The 18,346-nt window shown below is 32.6% G+C and overlaps 1 protein-coding gene across 3 annotated transcripts in view; it reads left to right on the top strand.

Moving 5' to 3' along the window:
- Nucleotides 1–13,393, top strand: part of LOC117330593 (early endosome antigen 1-like) — a 35,146-nt gene extending 21,753 nt beyond the window's left edge. For all 3 annotated transcript variants that reach the window (XM_033889007.1, XM_033889008.1, XM_033889006.1), the window contains 18 exons: nucleotides 826–879; nucleotides 2,178–2,408; nucleotides 2,692–2,826; nucleotides 3,196–3,324; nucleotides 3,718–3,840; nucleotides 4,353–4,451; nucleotides 4,867–4,989; nucleotides 5,340–5,438; nucleotides 5,554–5,694; nucleotides 6,221–6,328; nucleotides 7,620–7,667; nucleotides 8,245–8,340; nucleotides 8,676–8,765; nucleotides 9,269–9,427; nucleotides 9,891–9,980; nucleotides 10,105–10,237; nucleotides 11,159–11,254; nucleotides 13,365–13,393. In XM_033889007.1, coding sequence (XP_033744898.1) covers nucleotides 826–879; nucleotides 2,178–2,408; nucleotides 2,692–2,826; nucleotides 3,196–3,324; nucleotides 3,718–3,840; nucleotides 4,353–4,451; nucleotides 4,867–4,989; nucleotides 5,340–5,438; nucleotides 5,554–5,694; nucleotides 6,221–6,328; nucleotides 7,620–7,667; nucleotides 8,245–8,340; nucleotides 8,676–8,765; nucleotides 9,269–9,427; nucleotides 9,891–9,980; nucleotides 10,105–10,237; nucleotides 11,159–11,169 — 1,869 coding nt within the window. In that variant the 3' untranslated portion in view covers nucleotides 11,170–11,254; nucleotides 13,365–13,393. The remainder of the gene's footprint in view (nucleotides 1–825; nucleotides 880–2,177; nucleotides 2,409–2,691; nucleotides 2,827–3,195; nucleotides 3,325–3,717; nucleotides 3,841–4,352; nucleotides 4,452–4,866; nucleotides 4,990–5,339; nucleotides 5,439–5,553; nucleotides 5,695–6,220; nucleotides 6,329–7,619; nucleotides 7,668–8,244; nucleotides 8,341–8,675; nucleotides 8,766–9,268; nucleotides 9,428–9,890; nucleotides 9,981–10,104; nucleotides 10,238–11,158; nucleotides 11,255–13,364) is intronic.
- Nucleotides 13,394–18,346: the final 4,953 nt, after the last annotated feature.

The following is an 18,346-nucleotide window of genomic DNA, read 5'->3' as shown; positions in this document are numbered from 1 at the left end:
TTAATACAATGTATATGAAAAAAATAGCATGTGTCTTAAGTGCAAGTACAGAATACTGATATAAGAACAACACTGTTTGTACTTGAAGATCAAATGAGGGCAAAAGTAAGAAGAAGATATAGAGGATATTGAATGGTTTCCCATTGAATATAACATATATTTCACGATTATGACAAAATATATCAAAATATTGATAATTCTGTACAGTCATACTCGTGAAATATATGTTATATTCAACTGGAAAACCATTCAATTTTCTTTTTATTGCGTTTTCATGCTAAAAACCAAAATCAAAAACATCAAATTAATGGTGTCAAAAAGTGCAGGAACCAGTAACACAATTCACGACGTTGTCTCTTTGTGACGTTACACCACGTCAACTTAAGTGTTTTCTGCTGTTATCGGAGAACCTGTGCATGAAAAGCTAAAGTCAAATGTGTAACCCATCTATCTCTCTTTGCTTTGATTGGTTAAAACGGTAACTTTCAATGAGGTGAATAAAATGGTTCGCTCTGATTTGTCAAAAACGAAAAACTTATATTTTCACTGGAAAACTTATTTCACTGCAAAATCTTATGTTTTCACTGCTCATTGCTGCATTGAAAATATAAGATTGATCAGTTTGATAAATTTCTTTTATATTTCACTGGCAAAAATGCAATAAATAGATTGACATGGCGACACAAGAAAAAGTACAAGAGACCAGATGTTCCAGAAGAATAAAGCCATATAAATCTAGGTCAGATACTCAATATGGGAACCAGGGTGGATTATGATTTGATTAATAAGAAATGTTATTAATCAGATGTTTGATAATGTTTACAGATAGAAGCTGGAGAAGGTACAGAGACAGTCATTGTTCAGTTAAAACAAGAAAAGGTAAAAATTCAGAAAACATTAGTTTGAAAATCTTGGTGATTCTATGACCAAAATTTGGTGATATGTATAAACTATTAATATACAGTGGAACCTCTATAAACCGAACATGCATGGGACATGACTATTTGTTCGGTTTATAGAGGGTTCGGTTTGGAGAAGTTGATCGAAAAATGTCCGGTCAAATTCCGGATATAATTGGTTGGACGATGTTTTATTAGAATGCACCCGATTACAAAACGGCACGTATATACTTAGACAATTTGGATTGTCTGAATAATATGCATATTATGAAAGTTAATCAATGTATATATTGCAGAATATATAAGAAAGGCAAATGACAATAACAATAGTTTTAAACAGTATTTTCACATGTACAACTACACTTTACGATCGGCCTACATTTTGTTACATCCGGTGAAGCCTCGTCATGTGGATGGGGCCAATAGTCCGATACGGAATATTTTACACATCAAATAATATTCAAGGGTGTGAAGATGTTTTGTTTCAATATCAATTACAATTGATCAGATGATACTGGTCGTATTTCCGACATCGCTGTTGTCTAAAAAAACATCACGGGCTTCTTCACGAAAACAACCCCTTCTGGGCCTCATTTAAATTAAATGCGAAACTGAAGTGTGGCATTGTTTCATAATTGTCGTGTTGATTATACACTAGGCCTTCCGTCATAATGCCCCCTTGGGGTATATATTGGATCCCTGTACAAATCACCTACGTCAGTCCCGAGACAATAAGGCTTCACACAATACCCGTCACAGTTGTTGTTTCACGGTTGACTGGCCTGACCTCGTGTCATAATCGCTCAGGTAAGGCCGGTTTTCAGAAGTAATTTTTGGTATATTTTAACAGGAACCGGACACAAAATCAGTCCGGTGTTCGGAATTCAGAGGGATCGGTATTTGGAAGTTTTTTAATGCTATAATAAAGAAGGACCAATTCCGTACAATGACAATTCGTTCGGTATTCAGAGGTGTTCGGTTTTTAGAAGGTTCGGTTTTCGGAAGTTGCACTGTATTATATGCTTATTTTGATGAAATCCACAGGCAATTTGATTAAAGTTATTTATTACACAATTTACAAATCATGCTATTATCTAATATTTTTTAAAAAGATTCTTGATGTATTATTTACCCTTCAGAAAAATAGTATCCGGGATAAATTCTCAAATGGCATTAGATGTCATCAGTAATATATATATGTTTTCCTAGTGTTTTAATTGTACTCTTCACAGTGGCATCTGGGAATGTTAATAAATATGATGTTTCATTTTTTTTCAGGAAATGCTACAAGACAAACTCAACAATATGGAGCAGACACTACAGACACTAACCACCGATAATGAGGTCAAAGTTGAGAGTTTACACAAACAGATCACTGAGGTCAAAGGTCAATTAGAGGCATCAGAGGACAAAGGTCAGAAGTTACAGGCGATGCTAGATGAACGTGGAGAACAGCTGAACACTGCGCAGCAAAAGGTTCAGACACTCGAAGGAGAGGTCAAGGTCAAGGTTAGTAGTTAAGGTCATGGTAAACACTTGGGATAATAGTGAAAAGTCAAGGACAAGGTCAGTATTCATTGTCAAGGTCAGTATTAATTGTCTCAGTGCAAGTTTAGACAGACCTTAAGGTATTTCTGAATTCAGAAATAAGATAGAAAAGTATCAAAATTTTTCGGTTGCTGCTTTTTGACAACATTCTTTGGAAAATTCCACCACTGTTACTAAAAATAAGCATTAATCAGTTTGAAAGGACATTTAGATTGTGTTGTTGATTATAGAATTATAATTTCAGGCTGAAGCTCTGCTAGGTTTAGAGGCAGCAAAGACAAGTCAGAGAGTCGACCTAGAGAACCACCTTAAGACAGCACAGAATATGGTGGAGGAAAAAGGGGCGGAGCTGGACAAACTCCGTCTCAATGTCGACCAGGTCAGTATAGAGGTCAAGGCCATTATGTAGATGTTGTATTTATCTCAATAAAGGCAGGAAAACATGTTTTCAAGTTTATTTGATTAAGGATGAAAAGTATGAGTTTGAAATTTTATAAAGCCTGTCTTGAAAAGAGGACCCTTTTGATATACATGTATACCAAATAACGTATCCAGATAATATACCATAAAGGTGGAAAATGTATGATATGTGAAGGTGGAACAGTTAATAACCAGAAATACTACTCAATATTCAGGTCCCTTGTGACTTGTTTTGTGGTAAGAAATAAACAATTTTCATCAATAATTTTTAAATGAATTCTTTAGTGAAATCAATTGAACCATGTCCATTTATATTGGTCATATACAGGTACAGAAAGATTTAGCAACTAGGAAAGAGAAAATAGTTGCTTTGGAAACAACGCAGAAAGAACAGCTGGAAAAATTTACTCTGTTATCCCAGCAACACACAAGTCTAGACCGACAGCACAAAGAAAAAGTAAGGGCCATGCATGTTGTATCTACTGTATACAATTCTACATATCAATTATGCTGAAATATTATCTTTTTTGAAATAAGTACTTTTTCAAACATTTCCAGAGTTGACAGATTTTTTCCACAAAATCTTGATAATAATCATGATGATCAATTCGTGATGAGCAGGGACAGAAAAGTTCTCACACCTCCTTTTACAGTTTGTAAAGATTTAAAACTTTTGTAGATGTAGCCCATTTGAGAAAAAAAAATTAGACATTGTTATTTCAAAACTTTGATAAATCAAAAGCACCTGGTTTAAATTTCATTGCCAAATTACAGTATTTAAATAAGAGTAGGAAGTGTAAAATGTATGGCAAGAGAGATTTATTAAATGTGAAGTTGTTGTTTACCTTAGTTGGCAGTCCTTGATAAGTCAGAGAAGGAGGTAAAAGATACCAGAGAACAGCTGTCTTCTACCAAGAAAGTTCTAGAGGAGAAAACTAGAGTACTACTACAGGTCGAACAAGACCTGGATATGGTGAGATGTTCTATAGAACACTCTACATCAGTCTATTTCTCTTAACCTGAGGTCAAGGTGAAAGAGCAATACCTGGGCATGTTAAATTGGGTCTAAGGTCAAGGTCACAATAATCCCATGTACAATGTGCAATACACCATATTTTTTAATATTATTTAATTGCTGAAATTTATTATCTTTGAATCTCAATTATTTGCTAAGAGATATACACTTAACACACTTTTCACCATATCCTTATAAGTTTATTCAGACTGCAGAGTGTTATTCCATAGGTTATTTTTCTGTGAGTATGTTATTGTGCCCCTTATACAATGTCCATGTGTCCTGAGCAATTCTTTTATAAACTTGAAAAATTAATCAATACCCCAGTTCATTATGCTTTTTTGACTTTTCTGTAATTTTTCAAGGACTTAATTATGTCCCTTTAATCACGTCCTTATAACTTTATGTAGGGGTGGAGGTGTATTAGGTTAGCCTTTGGCTTACAACTATAATTTAATGTTTATTTTCAGACCAAGAAAAATAGCAATAAAGAGATTGGAAAATTGAAAAGTCAGGTTGAAAAACAGACCAACGAGATGACAGTTTTAAACCAGCAGCTAGTCACAGTGGTGAGTCTGTTATTTTGATGTTCAAAGACCATTAACACATTTGATTATTCTATCAGAATAAAGTAGATTCAATATTATTTATTTTAAAGTAATTTATTTGCATCTTTTTTTCCATAGTTTTGAATTGGGCAATGGAAAAAGAAATTCTCAAGAAAAGAAATATTTTCAACAGTAAAAAAAATTATTCAATTAATATAAATTTTGATGACAAGTTTTTAAAAGTAGAGCTAATTCAATGATTTGTTGTGACCAATGACACAATTGTATTGATTAATTAATATCAGAACAGAAGTATAACTGAATGTTACAATAGAGAGTACCAGGTCCTGTTCGTCACAATCTGTAAAAAAAATAAATAATAATGTACAGTGTATATAGAATTGAAATGCATTGGTGGAATGTTTGTGTTGTGTAGAAATCTGACCTGGAAAAGAAGGAGAAATCTTGCCATGACCTTACCAAAGAATTAGATGTCACCAAAAAATCTCTCACAGAAAAAACAGCTACCCTGAAGGCCCGGGAGGAGGAGATAGCAAAGGTTGGTCAGAGATCAGATCAATTTAACTCAGTTGGTTACTTTCTGTATTTAAAAGATATCCATAGTTTCTCTGATAGTATCTTGAATGTTGAGAGGCATTTATTTCCCAAAAAATATTGATATATAAAATTATACAATTTTACAAGATGGACTGTTTTCCTTTTTATTTTATTTTTGTATTGCAATTATTGATTCTTATAATAATATACCGTAGTGATGCCTAGAAGTGCTTGCTGTCATGTTGAATTCAAAATTTCTAGATACTGGTATATTTAGTGAGGTAAGTATCATGAGTGAAGCCTGTAAAATTTGACCTGTAGATGATAGTAAAAGGTTTTGTGTCATTTTAGATGGAAAAGAAACACAAAGAGGATATTAGTGGATTGAAAGAAGATTTGGAAAAGACAAAATCTGAAGCAGTGGCCTTACAGGGGAAGCTTCAAGGGGAGGTAACTCATTAAAACGTTTTAAGAAATATGGTTTCTGCATTAGGAATGAATATTTTATCGTTTGGCATATGAGATAAGAATGACCATTTAAGAAATTGTATATATTTTTTTATAGTTAAATGGAATACAAAAGGAGAAAGAAAAACTGCTGGTAGACTGTTCTTTGTTGGAGAAAAGTGTTGATGAGCTTAAAAAATCTCTCACCTCGAAGGAGGAACAACTTCAAACAACAAATGAAACAAACACTAAAGAAAAGGTATAAACAATGGCCTAATTCATCTGTTACAACAGATAATGTATTTTATATAATTATTACATAATTTTTGATTCGGTATAATTTTATACATCTTTTGCTTTAAGTTCACAGCTGTTTCATTTTAAGTTTTTATTCCTTACTTACAATGGTATTAAAACAGGTTCTAGGGATGGTCAGTTTATAGGTTTCAGGGTAACAAGGTTCTCCTGTGATGTTCAGTGTACTATTCCCATCAAGGAAGTATTATGATCGCTGAAAATGTAATTTAATATAATTATAATAATATATTCAAAATTCATCCACCAGGCCATAGTTTGATCGATATTTCTTTACATAAGAATATTCCTTAACTAAAAATAATGAAAGACATTTTTTCTATAAATCGAATAATGCTTTACTATGTAAACATTTTAAGTTTCCTTAGGGAAATCAATGAGATTTGGGCCAGGGATCTTTAATACAAAGGATAGTGTTAGAGAATCTGCAGGAGACAGTGAGTATAGCTGCTTTTATCATTTCATTACAGGCGTCATTAGAGGGCGAGCTGAAGAAAAGCAGGGACCAGCACGAAACAGACAAAAACAGTCTGACATCAGAGTTACATGAACTGAGGACACAACTATCTACTGAGAGGGTCAGTCTTAAGTCACCAACCCAAAAATGTTTATAATTAGAACGATGCAGACATTTTTATTAAATAACTAAACTGCATAAAATTTAATGTGACTTAAGATTTTAAAAGGAAATCATGAATTGAAGAATCACCTGGTTCAGTTCTAAATCTAATAAACATATTTCCCTTATTAATATTTACCTTATCTATATTTACCTTATTAATATTTACCTTATTTATATTTACCTTATTAATATTTACCTTATTTTGCATCAATGACAAGGACACTGTACAATGTGAAGAGTCTTATTATGATACCCTTTATTTGTTCACCTCAAAAAACGCTTTTCCTAGAAGACACAATTCCTTAATACTCAGACATTGTTGATTTTATAGTTTACACTGGTAGTACTTAACACCTTTTGTTCTGGTAATGATAACAATCCCTATTATTTCTGGTAATGATAACAATCCTTTTGTTCTGGTAAAGATAACAATCCCTTTTGTTCTGGTAATAACAACAATCCCTTTTGTTTTGGTAATGATAACAATCCCTTTTGTCCTGGTAATGATAACAATCCCTTTTGTTCTGGTAATGATAACAATCCCTTTTGTTTTGCTAATGATAACAATCCCTTTTGTTCTGGTAATGATAACAATCCCTTTTGTTCTGGTAATGATAACAATCCCTTTTGTTCTGGTAATGTTAACCATCCTTTTGTTTCTTTTACAGGAGTTGGTGACTAACAAATCCTCCGCAGAGTCTAATCTGAAATCTCGGGTAACATTTTGACTTTATTTGTTATCTTTTAAATGAATTCAACTTTCAAAAGCAACCATAGTTTCTGGTAAAGATAACAATCCTTTTTGTTCTGGTAATGATAACAATCCCTTTTGTTCTGGTAAATATAACAATACCTTTTGTTCTGGTAAATATAACAATACCTTTTGTTCTGGTAATGATAACAATCCCTTTTGTTCTGGTAATGATAACAATCCCTTTTGTTCTGGTAATGATAACAATCCCTTTTGTTCTGGTAATGATAACAATCCCTTTTGTTCTGGTAAAGATAACAATCCTTTTTGTTCTGGTAATGATAACAATCCCTTTTGTTCTGGTAAATATAACAATCCCTTTTGTTCTGGTAATGATAACAATCCCTTTTGTTCTGGTAATGATAACAATCCTTTTTGTTCTGGTAATGATAACAATCCTTTTTTCTGGTAAATATAACAATACCGTTTGTTCTGGTAATGATAACAATCCCTTTTGTTCTGGTAATGATAACAATCCCTTTTGTTTCTTTTACAGGAGTTGGTGACTAACAAATCCTCCGCAGAGTCAAATCTGAAATCTCAGGTACCATTTTGACTTTATTCGTTAAATGAATTCAACTTTCAAAAGCAACATATAGTTTGTTTTTAGAATAAGAAACTAAACAGATAAATATATGCATTGATATTTTCTTTTCTCCTTGATAAATTTAAATCATTTAAATGATATTGTGCAAAAAAATCTTTAAACTTGATTTTGATCTTTGATCTTTGATTGTAAAATAAATTTTCATTAATTAAGTTTAATTAGTGAAGCTGGATTCCTTTTTCAAAGTCAAATAAGCACAGGTTAAAAAAAAGGTGAAATTCCATGGTTCCCTTTTTAAAATCTTTGATGTGATCAGCTCCTACATTATGGCCTCACAATTTTGCTACATCGAAAGAACCAATATTCTGTGATATACAATTTATACCTGAAAATCCACAGAATCGCATCAAAGTGTATAAAAGGGACAGATGGAATTTTCCCCTTTTTTGGAACTGCATTAATATACTGCAACATGTCATTTTACTTAAGACACTTAAAAGGTCAAAGCATAAAGACATTTCTTTACTGCAAAGAAATTGATTTATCAACTTATATTTGATCCTGATGGCTCCAGGTAACCAGTTTGGAGACTGAAAAGGCAGCCTTACAGAGTCGTGCTGACAAACTGGATACAGAGGTTACTGACCTCAAAGACAAACTCGAGCTTCAGGTGAGTAAGGTCAAAGTTCAAAGTAAAATCTAAAAGAGGATGACTAACCGCAAATTCTGTCTGGAGTTAAGTTACTAGTAAGTTCAAGGGTTGATACAGAAAAACAGGACACAAGTAACTAATTATTTCAAGTGTAAGCTGGAGAGGGATAAGATCAAGATATAAGAAATTAAGAATTATATTGTATTGGACAGTGAAAGCATATTCCTAAACAAACATTGGTTATCTTAACAATTTAGTGAACGACATGGTACACCAAATACAGTGACCTATAGTTTTGATAAAACTTGAAACTTGAAGTATGGATAACAACCTGTGGTTCATTCTGTTTTTAGAAGGAGCAGATAGATTTAAAGGAACAGCAGCTGAAGGCCATGATAGAAGGCAAGGTGGCCGAGTCTGAGGACCTCCAACAACAGATGAAGGTCAGCCGTCAGACACTAGCTAGAACTGCTTTATGAGGTCCAAACTGTTTGACCATGTTTACCAGAGTTGTTTGTTAAGGAATAAGGATAGACCTAGTGATTTTATTTTACATTCTGTCAAGCCTTGACAATGGCTGCCAATTCCTGTATAAGTATCTGAAGGTTCATCAAGATCTATGTCTGTTATGTTACATTTAATAAATTTAAGAACAGGATTGTCCACATAAACAACTTGGTCCCTATCTGTCTTAAAAAAGTTACCAGTTTTTATTGTTTCTGCGTCTCACAAAAAAAAAAAAAGACAGCAAAATGATTATAACCTAACAGAACATTTTGTCGACATTTAATTTGAGTAATACTAACAGTAAAACTTGTGTATGAAGACTACATTAGAGCACATATATGTTCTATCTATAAAAATTAGACCTTATAGATACCAACATTGATACATGTACTTGTAATTGCAGTACGTCGTAGGTAATGTGTTGTGGTATGTGTTGTAGAATCTCATAGAGAAGCAGGAAGGCTTAGAAACCAAGCTGTCAGCCACAGAATCTAGTCTGCATGAGCTCCAGAATAAGCACAGTGACACTGAGGCAGAGCTTACCAAGTCCAGAGAACGTGAGACAGAGCTCAACAACTCATTTGACGAGCTCAGTGAGGTAATAGAGAGAAATGTTTATATGTAAACCATACATGTATTATGCCCCCTGCAACAAATAAATACTGATTGGTTTCTCAACAAGTTTTTACGTAGCCTGATACAGATACTCTGTACCTAAGATGTAGAATGGTGTGCATGTGATTTGTTTTGGATTTCCTGAGAGTTATGCCCCTTTAATTATTTCCTGCATAAATTTGTATATGAGAGTAAAGGTTATTGAAATTTGACTTTGGCTTACAGCTCTAGCTATTTCTAGCCATATGTACTGTTCAAGAGCATTTGTAATCAATTGTATAATGTGTTATTAGATTACTTTTAATCTTAATTACGCTCTCACCATTTTATGGAGGGGATGAGGGGGTATATAGATAAATTTTACCCATATCCGCCCATTAGCGTCCCATTGTGTTCCATTGAAATAAAAATTGTTGAAGCAATGTACATGTACGTTTGATTCTCAGGTGAGGAATGCCATGAATACACAGATGGTGGAACTGGATAAAGAGCTGTCAGAGAGTAAGACTCGACAGGAAGAACTCTCTAAGCAGAAGGTAAGAAAGAACTCTGTCTTAAATGAAACAGTTTCTCACATTTTTCGTAAAAAATACCTTGATCATATCTGCACTTTTATAATAAATTACAGGTTACGAAATAAAATGACATTTATGTACACAGGTAACCATGGAGACGGAGCTTGTTGAACTGAGGAAGACTTGTACAGAAACAAAAGCTGCTAATGAATCATATGAAGATGACGTCAAGCGTCTATCCTCTCAATTAGAGACAGAGAAAACAGGAAAGACGAAAGGTAGATTTGTCTGTCACTACAATGATAAAACACAAATTAAGATTTAGTGATTCTGAATTCCTCAAGTATATGATTTCAGATGTTTATCATAATGTAAATTCATTCTGTTTTGAAATATTTTGCACTTTGCACTTATCCCTTCAGGTGCAGTATTGTATTTTAGATCAGGGTGAAATGACCCGGGAGTCAAAATACCATTTGTGATAATTTGAATCAGTGTACTTAATATGAATTCAATTTGCTGCCTCAAAAACCACCAGCAATATTTCCTGTTTCCCTATATATATTCTAATGTCCTTTATAATGCTAAACTTCTCACTAATGATATGTCAGTATATTAAACGGGCCTATACACCAAAGGTGTGGGGGTTACTTCTATTATCAACACTTATGTAGAATATCCATAATTTACATTCACAACATACTGTAAACATACTAAATTTGATGCACTAAAATTCTAGCGCAAAACCAAATAAATAAAGATTAGCGGAATGATGAATTAGCACACCAACAATGATTGCCATAGAAACCAATGTAGATAAACTACAATTAGGGCAATCATAATTTAGCGGAACGTTTCCAATGCAAAAATAAAATAAGATTACCACTTTATATGTACATCTACAGTATACCTTTATGTACATATATCTGAAATGTAATTAGTTCCATGGTTTAATTGATATATGTTAATCGAGTTTTTAATATTGAATATTAAACTTTATTCATAATATTTATGTTATGACATGAAACAGGCTATAAACTTATGTTTATCATAGTTGTTGACTTGAACGGAAATGTCCAGGGGACTAACCCGGTAATGTGGGATGATACTGGTGCAGAGTATATATAGCCAAGGGACATTCATGTAAAATATGACTGAAGAGAATATTGCCAAATTAAAAGTTTTATTGATGTTTATAGGAGGTTTCTGAATTGATGGAAGCAAAGGAAATTCTCATCACCCAGAAACTGGAAATACAGAACAAAATGAAGGAATTCGAGGAAAGGGTAGACAAGGTAAGGTTATCAATTATAAAAAAGTGTAGTAATTAGAGGAAAGGGTAGACAAGGTAAGGTTAGAGGAAAGGGTAGACAAGGTAAGGTTATCACTTATAATAAAGTGTAGTAATTAGAGGAAAGGGTAGACAAGGTAAGGTCATCAGTTATAATAAAGTGTAGTAATTAGAGGAAAGGGTAGACAAGGTAAGGTCATCTCTTATAATAAAGTGTAGTAATTAGAGGAAAGGGTAGACAAGGTAAGGTCATCAGTTATAATAAAGTGTAGTAATTAGAGGAAAGGGTAGACAAGGTAAGGTCATCTCTTATAATAAAGTGTAGTAGTTAGAGGAAAAGGTAGACGAGGTGAGGTTATCACTTATAATAGAGTATACTACTTAGAGGAAAGGGTAGACAAGGTAAGGTTATGAGTTATAATAAAGTGTAGTAATTAGAGGAAAGGGTAGACAAGGTAAGGTTATCAATTATAATAAAGTGTAGTAATTAGAGGAAAGGGTAGACAAGGTGAAGTTATCACTTATGATAAAGTGTCGTAATTAGAGGAAAGGGTAGAAAGGTGAGGTTATCTTTATAATAAAGTGTACTAATTAGAGGAAAGGGTTGACAAGGTGAAGTTATCACTTATAATAAAGTGTCGTAATTAGAGGAAAGGATAGACAAGGTGAGGTTAGAGGAAAGGGTATACAAGGTAAGGTTATCACTTATAATAAAGTGTAGTAATTAGAGGAAAGGGTTGACAAGGTGAAGTTATCACTTATGATAAAGTGTCGTAATTAGAGGAAAGGGTAGAAAGGTGAGGTTATCTTTATAATAAAGTGTACTAATTAGAGGAAAGGGTTGACAAGGTGAAGTTATCACTTATAATAAAGTGTAGTAATTAGAGGAAAGGGTAGAAAATTTAGGTTTTCATTAAAATAAAGTGTAGTAATTAGAGGAAAGGGTAGACAAGATGAGGTTTTCAATTATAATAAAGTGTAGTAATTAGAGGAAAGGGCAGACAAGATAAGATTATCACTTATAATAAAGTGTAGTAATTAGAGGAAAGGGTAGACAAGGTAAGGTTAGAGGAAAGGGTAGACACGGTGAGGTCATCACTTATAATAAAGTGTAGTAATTAGAAGAAAGGGTAGACAAGGTAAGGTGATCACTTATAATAAAGTGTCGAAATTAGAGTAAAGGGTAGGCAAGGTGAGGTTAGAGGAAAGGGTAGACAAGGTAAGGTTATCAATTAAAATAACGTGTAGTAATTAGAGGAAAGGGTAGACAAGGTAAGGTTATCAGTTATAATAAAGTGTAGTAATTAGAGGAAAGGGTAGACAAGGTGAGGTTATCAATTATAATAAAGTGTAGTAATTAGAGGAAAGGGCAGACAAGATAAGATTATCAATTATAATAAAGTGTACTAATTAGAGGAAAGGGTTGACAAGGTGAAGTTATCACTTATGATAAAGTGTCGTGATTAGAGGAAAGGGTAGACAAGGTGAGGTTAGAGGAAAGGGTAGACAAAGTAAGGTCATCAGTTATACTAAAGTGTAGTAATTAGAGGAAAGGGTAGACAAGGTAAGGTTATCAGTTATAATAAAGTGTAGTAATTAGAGGGAAGGGCAGACAAGGTAAGGTTATCAATTATAATAAAGTGTAGTAATTAGAGGAAAGGGTAGACAATGTAAGGTTATCAATTATAATAAAGTGTAGTAATTAGAGGAAAGGGTAGACAAGGTGAGGTTATCAGTTATAATAAAGTGTAGTAATTAGAGGAAAGGGTAGACAAGGTGAGGTTATCAGTTATAATAAAGTGTAGTAATTAGAGGAAAGGGTAGACAAGGTAAGGTTATCAATTAAAATGATTTCTATCATTGCTATAATAAATTATCAAATTCATATTCAAAATGAGCTTTGTGGCATAACTGAAAAACGAATGGAGGATTAGTTAATGATAATTGTCAGTTTATCAGAATATTTTAACATAAAGAACATCCCTCTTGTTTGACCAATATTTTTATCAATGATTGATATGGAGACAACTATATCGGGTTGTTGTATTAATATCTCAGCCTTGTTTTCCTGGTACATGACAGTTATGTTTACTCGTTCCTGTTTGTTGTTGCAGATTGAACAAGGAAAAGAAGAGACAGAAAGAAAAGCCTCAGAGATCCAGCTTGTCTTACGTGAGGAAAATTCTGGACTTCAAAACAAACTGGTTAGTGCATATGTTAAGATTTCAACAGTAGATTCATGTGGATGATACGTGTAATAACACTCAGGCATCAGACTTATGTAACCTCAGGTGAAAGTCCAAACTGTGTGACTTGCTGGTTTGTTGGGTTTATCGCCCTGTTAACAGCGAGAGTTATTTTGAGGGGGTCTCCTTGTAGTAGTTGCTGGAAACCTCACCTTATATAAAATTGATAGGAAGAAAATAAACATAATTGAAATAATTGAATTAGTTTTGGAAACCTCTTAACTATTTAAAACCATTAGAATTGTATCTGTTTTCATCCAGAAAATTCTGAAATCCTACTCTTTTTCATCTTCGCTAGCCAAGGCTTCTGATTACGTTACACTCCACGAACCCTTGGCGGATATAGTCATGTTCAAACCGTCGCGCCCTGGAATCCCAGGGCACCCAATCAAATCGCGTTTTACATTCTGGCTTGGTTTCGCAGTAAACAAAAAATGCGGCACCCAGTACAGAGCTACATTGCCGACTATGTCATGGCATTTTACCTAAATACAAAAATCACAATCTTTGGGGGAACATTCGCAGTGTTTGATCAATTCATATAAGTCATTGATCACATATCTCATCGAAATGTTTTCTCTTTTTTCCTTTTCAGTATAAGATTTACTTTCAATATATCTGTGTTCTTGTAATTTCCTGTGAATTTGTTGTCCCTCTTTCAACATGAAACGTTTGTTAGGGTTTTAACTGTTATAGAGATGATAGGTGTCTGGAATAGTTTGTTCTAAAAAGTTAAAAATTTAAAGTTTGCACTCATGACTCATTTCTAGTAAAACATTATTTAAATTGTGAAAAAGTAAATTTGTTGAAGAATTGAGTCTTTTTGCATTTTGCCTGAAATAGATAGAAGAACAAAGACGAAGCAGTGATATACAAAGAACGTTGGACGAAGAAAGAGCGAAATTTGAGCTTCAGACAACAGTTCTCAATGAGAACCTGACCACCATTAGAGGCGACCTTTTTACTGCACAACAGAGTGTGGAGGATTTGACTAAGACAAACGACGAACTGTCTGGTGAAAAATTAGGTATGGGGCATTAACAGTAGAGATTTTCAGTTGGGACTTGAAGGTTTAACACATTACATCTTGTTATTCCCTCCCTCACAATGAGTCTTGGAGAGGATCTAGAGATCTGCCAATGCATAACTTTCCCTTATAATGTCTTTGCTCCATTATCTTCATTTTAGTCTGATTATCATCAAACATCATACATGTTCATATAATATGTAATATATCAATAATGTATCAACCAATTGGGGTCAAGAATGAGGTCACATGATACTATAAATAGAATTTTAGATATTCAGCTGACTTCATTTTTGATTATTATGGGAACAGTATGGTCACCATGCCTTGTTTGATTCATAGAGAACTTCAAACTCTTATTGGTATAGACAGGATGCTTTCATCACCACAGGCCAACCTTTTTCATCACTTGAGGGAAATCATGTAAAGTTACTCTGTAAATTAATGTTGTTATTTTTTTATGGTTCAGATTTTTTGCAGTTTTACAGAATTTGCTAATGGAAAATTATGAAACAGACCATGATTTCCCCTCATACAATTCTTAAAAAAAATAGAACACCTTGAAACTTCCCAGTACATGTATATAAATGAATTTTATTAATAATACCTTGCTGTTTTCCATCTTTTCAGAACTGGAAGCAAAATTAGAGAACAACAATGATGAAAGAAGAATCTTGTTAGAAAGGTAATATTTACAGAAAAAATACTGATATTTGCAGAAAGAAATACTTATATTTACAGAAATATAAATACTGATATTTACAGAAAAAATACTGATATTTACAGATAAAAATACTGATATTTACAGATAAAAATACTGATATTTACAGAAAAAATGCTGATATTTACAGAAAAAAATACTGATATTTACAAAAAAAAATTATTTAAAGAAATGAACATTGATATTTACAGATTTTTTCTGAAAAAAATTATTGAAATACTTCATTAAAAAAATAACACTGAAAATCAGACGTTTACAGTCTATTGCCAAGTAAATATGCTTCATACAAATCAAATGAAAAACAATCTGTTTTAATTGTGAATAATTAAAGGTTTAACAGTCATGTACTTTACATTTGTATTCAAGAAGATTAAAATATGATCTTTATGTTTTTAACAAAAATAACAAAATTTTAATTATGATAAAGTTTACAAAAACCTATAAATCAAAGCAGCAAACTCATGGTATTGATAATACACAAAATAAGTTTGATATCCAAACAAATCTTGTCTACTGGAGTTTTCTCTGCCCACAGGTGTCTGAAGAGTGAAGAGGAGGAACAGAAACTAAGAGAGAAAGCATCAGAATTGAGGAGGAAGTTTGATGATACACAGGCTGCTCTACAGGAGCTAGGACGGGAGAATCAGTCGTTACAGGTAAAAAGTCTAATTATCATTATATAGGGTTTCATGGTCATATCTGTTAGGTATGCTAGATCGAAAATAGAATCGGTAGTTAGAAGTAAGTAGTCATGTCAAATAATATGTATATGAGCTGTCTCATATTGGTAACATTTCATACCCAGTTATCACAAATCAACTTCTGATACAGATTAGTAAAATAAATATCAATTAATAGAAAAAGAATGTAAGGTACTGGAGATTTTACCTGATATATGAATGATTTCTTACGTTAACTTACCTGTTTATTGTGTTAGATAACTACAACCAAGGTCCAGAGCCGTAAGTGGACCGATGACAATGAGGTCAAGGAATGTATGAGCTGCAGTAAAAATTTCTCCGTTACTGTACGACGGGTAAGTCACATACCTCGAAAAGTAAATTAAGATGAAATTGATCATTTCCTGCCACAGATTCAAACATTTTTGGTAATGAAGGAAAATAATTGCTGAGATGAAATGAGAGTATTAGAAACCTTTTGGACTATTAAACAGATAGTGTTGTTGTTCAAGAGTATGATGAAATAAACAGCATGGAGCATCTCTTGTTAATGAACTTAACATAGACTTACTGATAGACAGGATTATTCCAGACCTGTTAAAATAAAAACAAATTGTCTTAATTAATGAAATTCCCATGTAAGTAATATTTGATAATGAATAAAACGTCTTATGTATGGTAAAGAAGAAAAATATAAGAAAAAAAAAGACAGCAATTACTTATAGCTGGGGTGAGATCTGATTTTAACTCTTCTTGCCAAGTTGGATATTTATAGTATTAACTTTCACTCTATAGTTTTTAGAGAATCTGTTTTATATAGGATAGAAAATAAGACAATTATAGATGGTTTTATAAGACCTAATGATAATATGAGAGATGATTACTTGCCTTTTGCATAGATAGGTTAAGGATATATGCTACCTTCATTTTATATGTTAATAAAATCTCCTTTTCAAAAGAGTTCTACAGAAAGAAATCAGTAAATCATCCTTTGATTTGAACTTTGGGTTCATTAATCAAATAGTTTAAAAACATGCACAAGGTTAGTAGCACCATCTAATGTTATACTTTGTTAGTGTCTATAAATTTTGATAAGGGAGATAACTCAAATACAAATTGCAGGTTTAGATTGTTTTTCAGCAAATATTATTAATAATGTGCATATTTTTGTTGATAAATTGTTTTTACCCTCCTGGGTTTATCTTGTTGACAGCACCATTGTAGAAATTGTGGTAACATATACTGCCAGGAATGTTCCGCACAAAATGCCAAGCTCCCCTCCTTCAAGAAACCTCAACGTGTATGCGACATCTGTTTTATCGAGATCAACAAGCGATGACCTTATTCTTTAGTGAACTTGTTGCTATAGCAACATATGTTGTTATAAGTCATGGATGACATTAGATAAAAGGGACCAATATGCCATGACAAAGACTGATGCTATATGTTTAATATCTACATGCCATGGTCATAATACTGCTTAACAAGTTGCCTCTGTGATTGCCATACAATGGATCTGTTGTGATTTAACTCAAGAATAAAATGTATATTATTCCGATAGACTAGGGCATGTGGTCAAGGCGAGCACACCTTATTGACTAACTGCTGGCTATGAATATTTTCTTTAGCATTTTTGTTTTGTTCTTCAGAGCTTTGTTTTCCAGCCATTGCACAAAATTTTGAAAAATATTTTTCCAGAATTCCAGTGAAAGATTACATAGTGAAATCATTTATTTGCTTGACATTTGATTAATTTTGTTGATAAACTTGTTTCAAGAATTTATATCTCCACAAAGAAGCATTAATTTGAAGAAATACTTTATTAACCAATTTTACAGTGTATGAATTCGGTAGAATATAAAATGTTCATGTCTCTACTGGCTCATTGGATTCGATACTTAGTTATGAAATATATATATAAGTTTTTTTGAGTCTGTATACTTATAAGCTTAAAGACCAGTTAATGACATATTTTTTATCTTGAAAATAGAAAAAAAAAAGTTATTGCAGTCAAGATAATCTATATGTCCATCATATAGAAAGGTGGAGTTATGACATGTAGACACAAGTAGAGACAATGAATTTTATGATTAAATAAAAAAAGGATCTCATTTTCCAAATTCAATTTGGTAATTTATTGAGCACTGAGCCATACACAGAAGTGATTAATTATTTTAATTCATTGATTTATTGTAGAAAATATTGAATATTGTTTTTTTATTTGAAAATAATTGTTGTAATTAATATACTTATATAAGAAAATGTGGTACAGGCAGCTGTGATATTGTTATTAGATATATATAAATAATTATGCATAATTGAAGTATTATTCCAAATATCCATTTTTATTTAACGTTTATAAGTTTTAACTATTCCAGTTTGATTTTAATGGTTGTCAAATGAAGAGTTTTATCTTTTTAGT

The sequence above is a fragment of the Pecten maximus genome, chromosome 7, assembly GCF_902652985.1.
Source record: "Pecten maximus chromosome 7, xPecMax1.1, whole genome shotgun sequence".
Classification (NCBI taxonomy): domain Eukaryota; kingdom Metazoa; phylum Mollusca; class Bivalvia; order Pectinida; family Pectinidae; genus Pecten; species Pecten maximus.
This window is presented reverse-complemented; position numbering and strand designations above follow the sequence as displayed.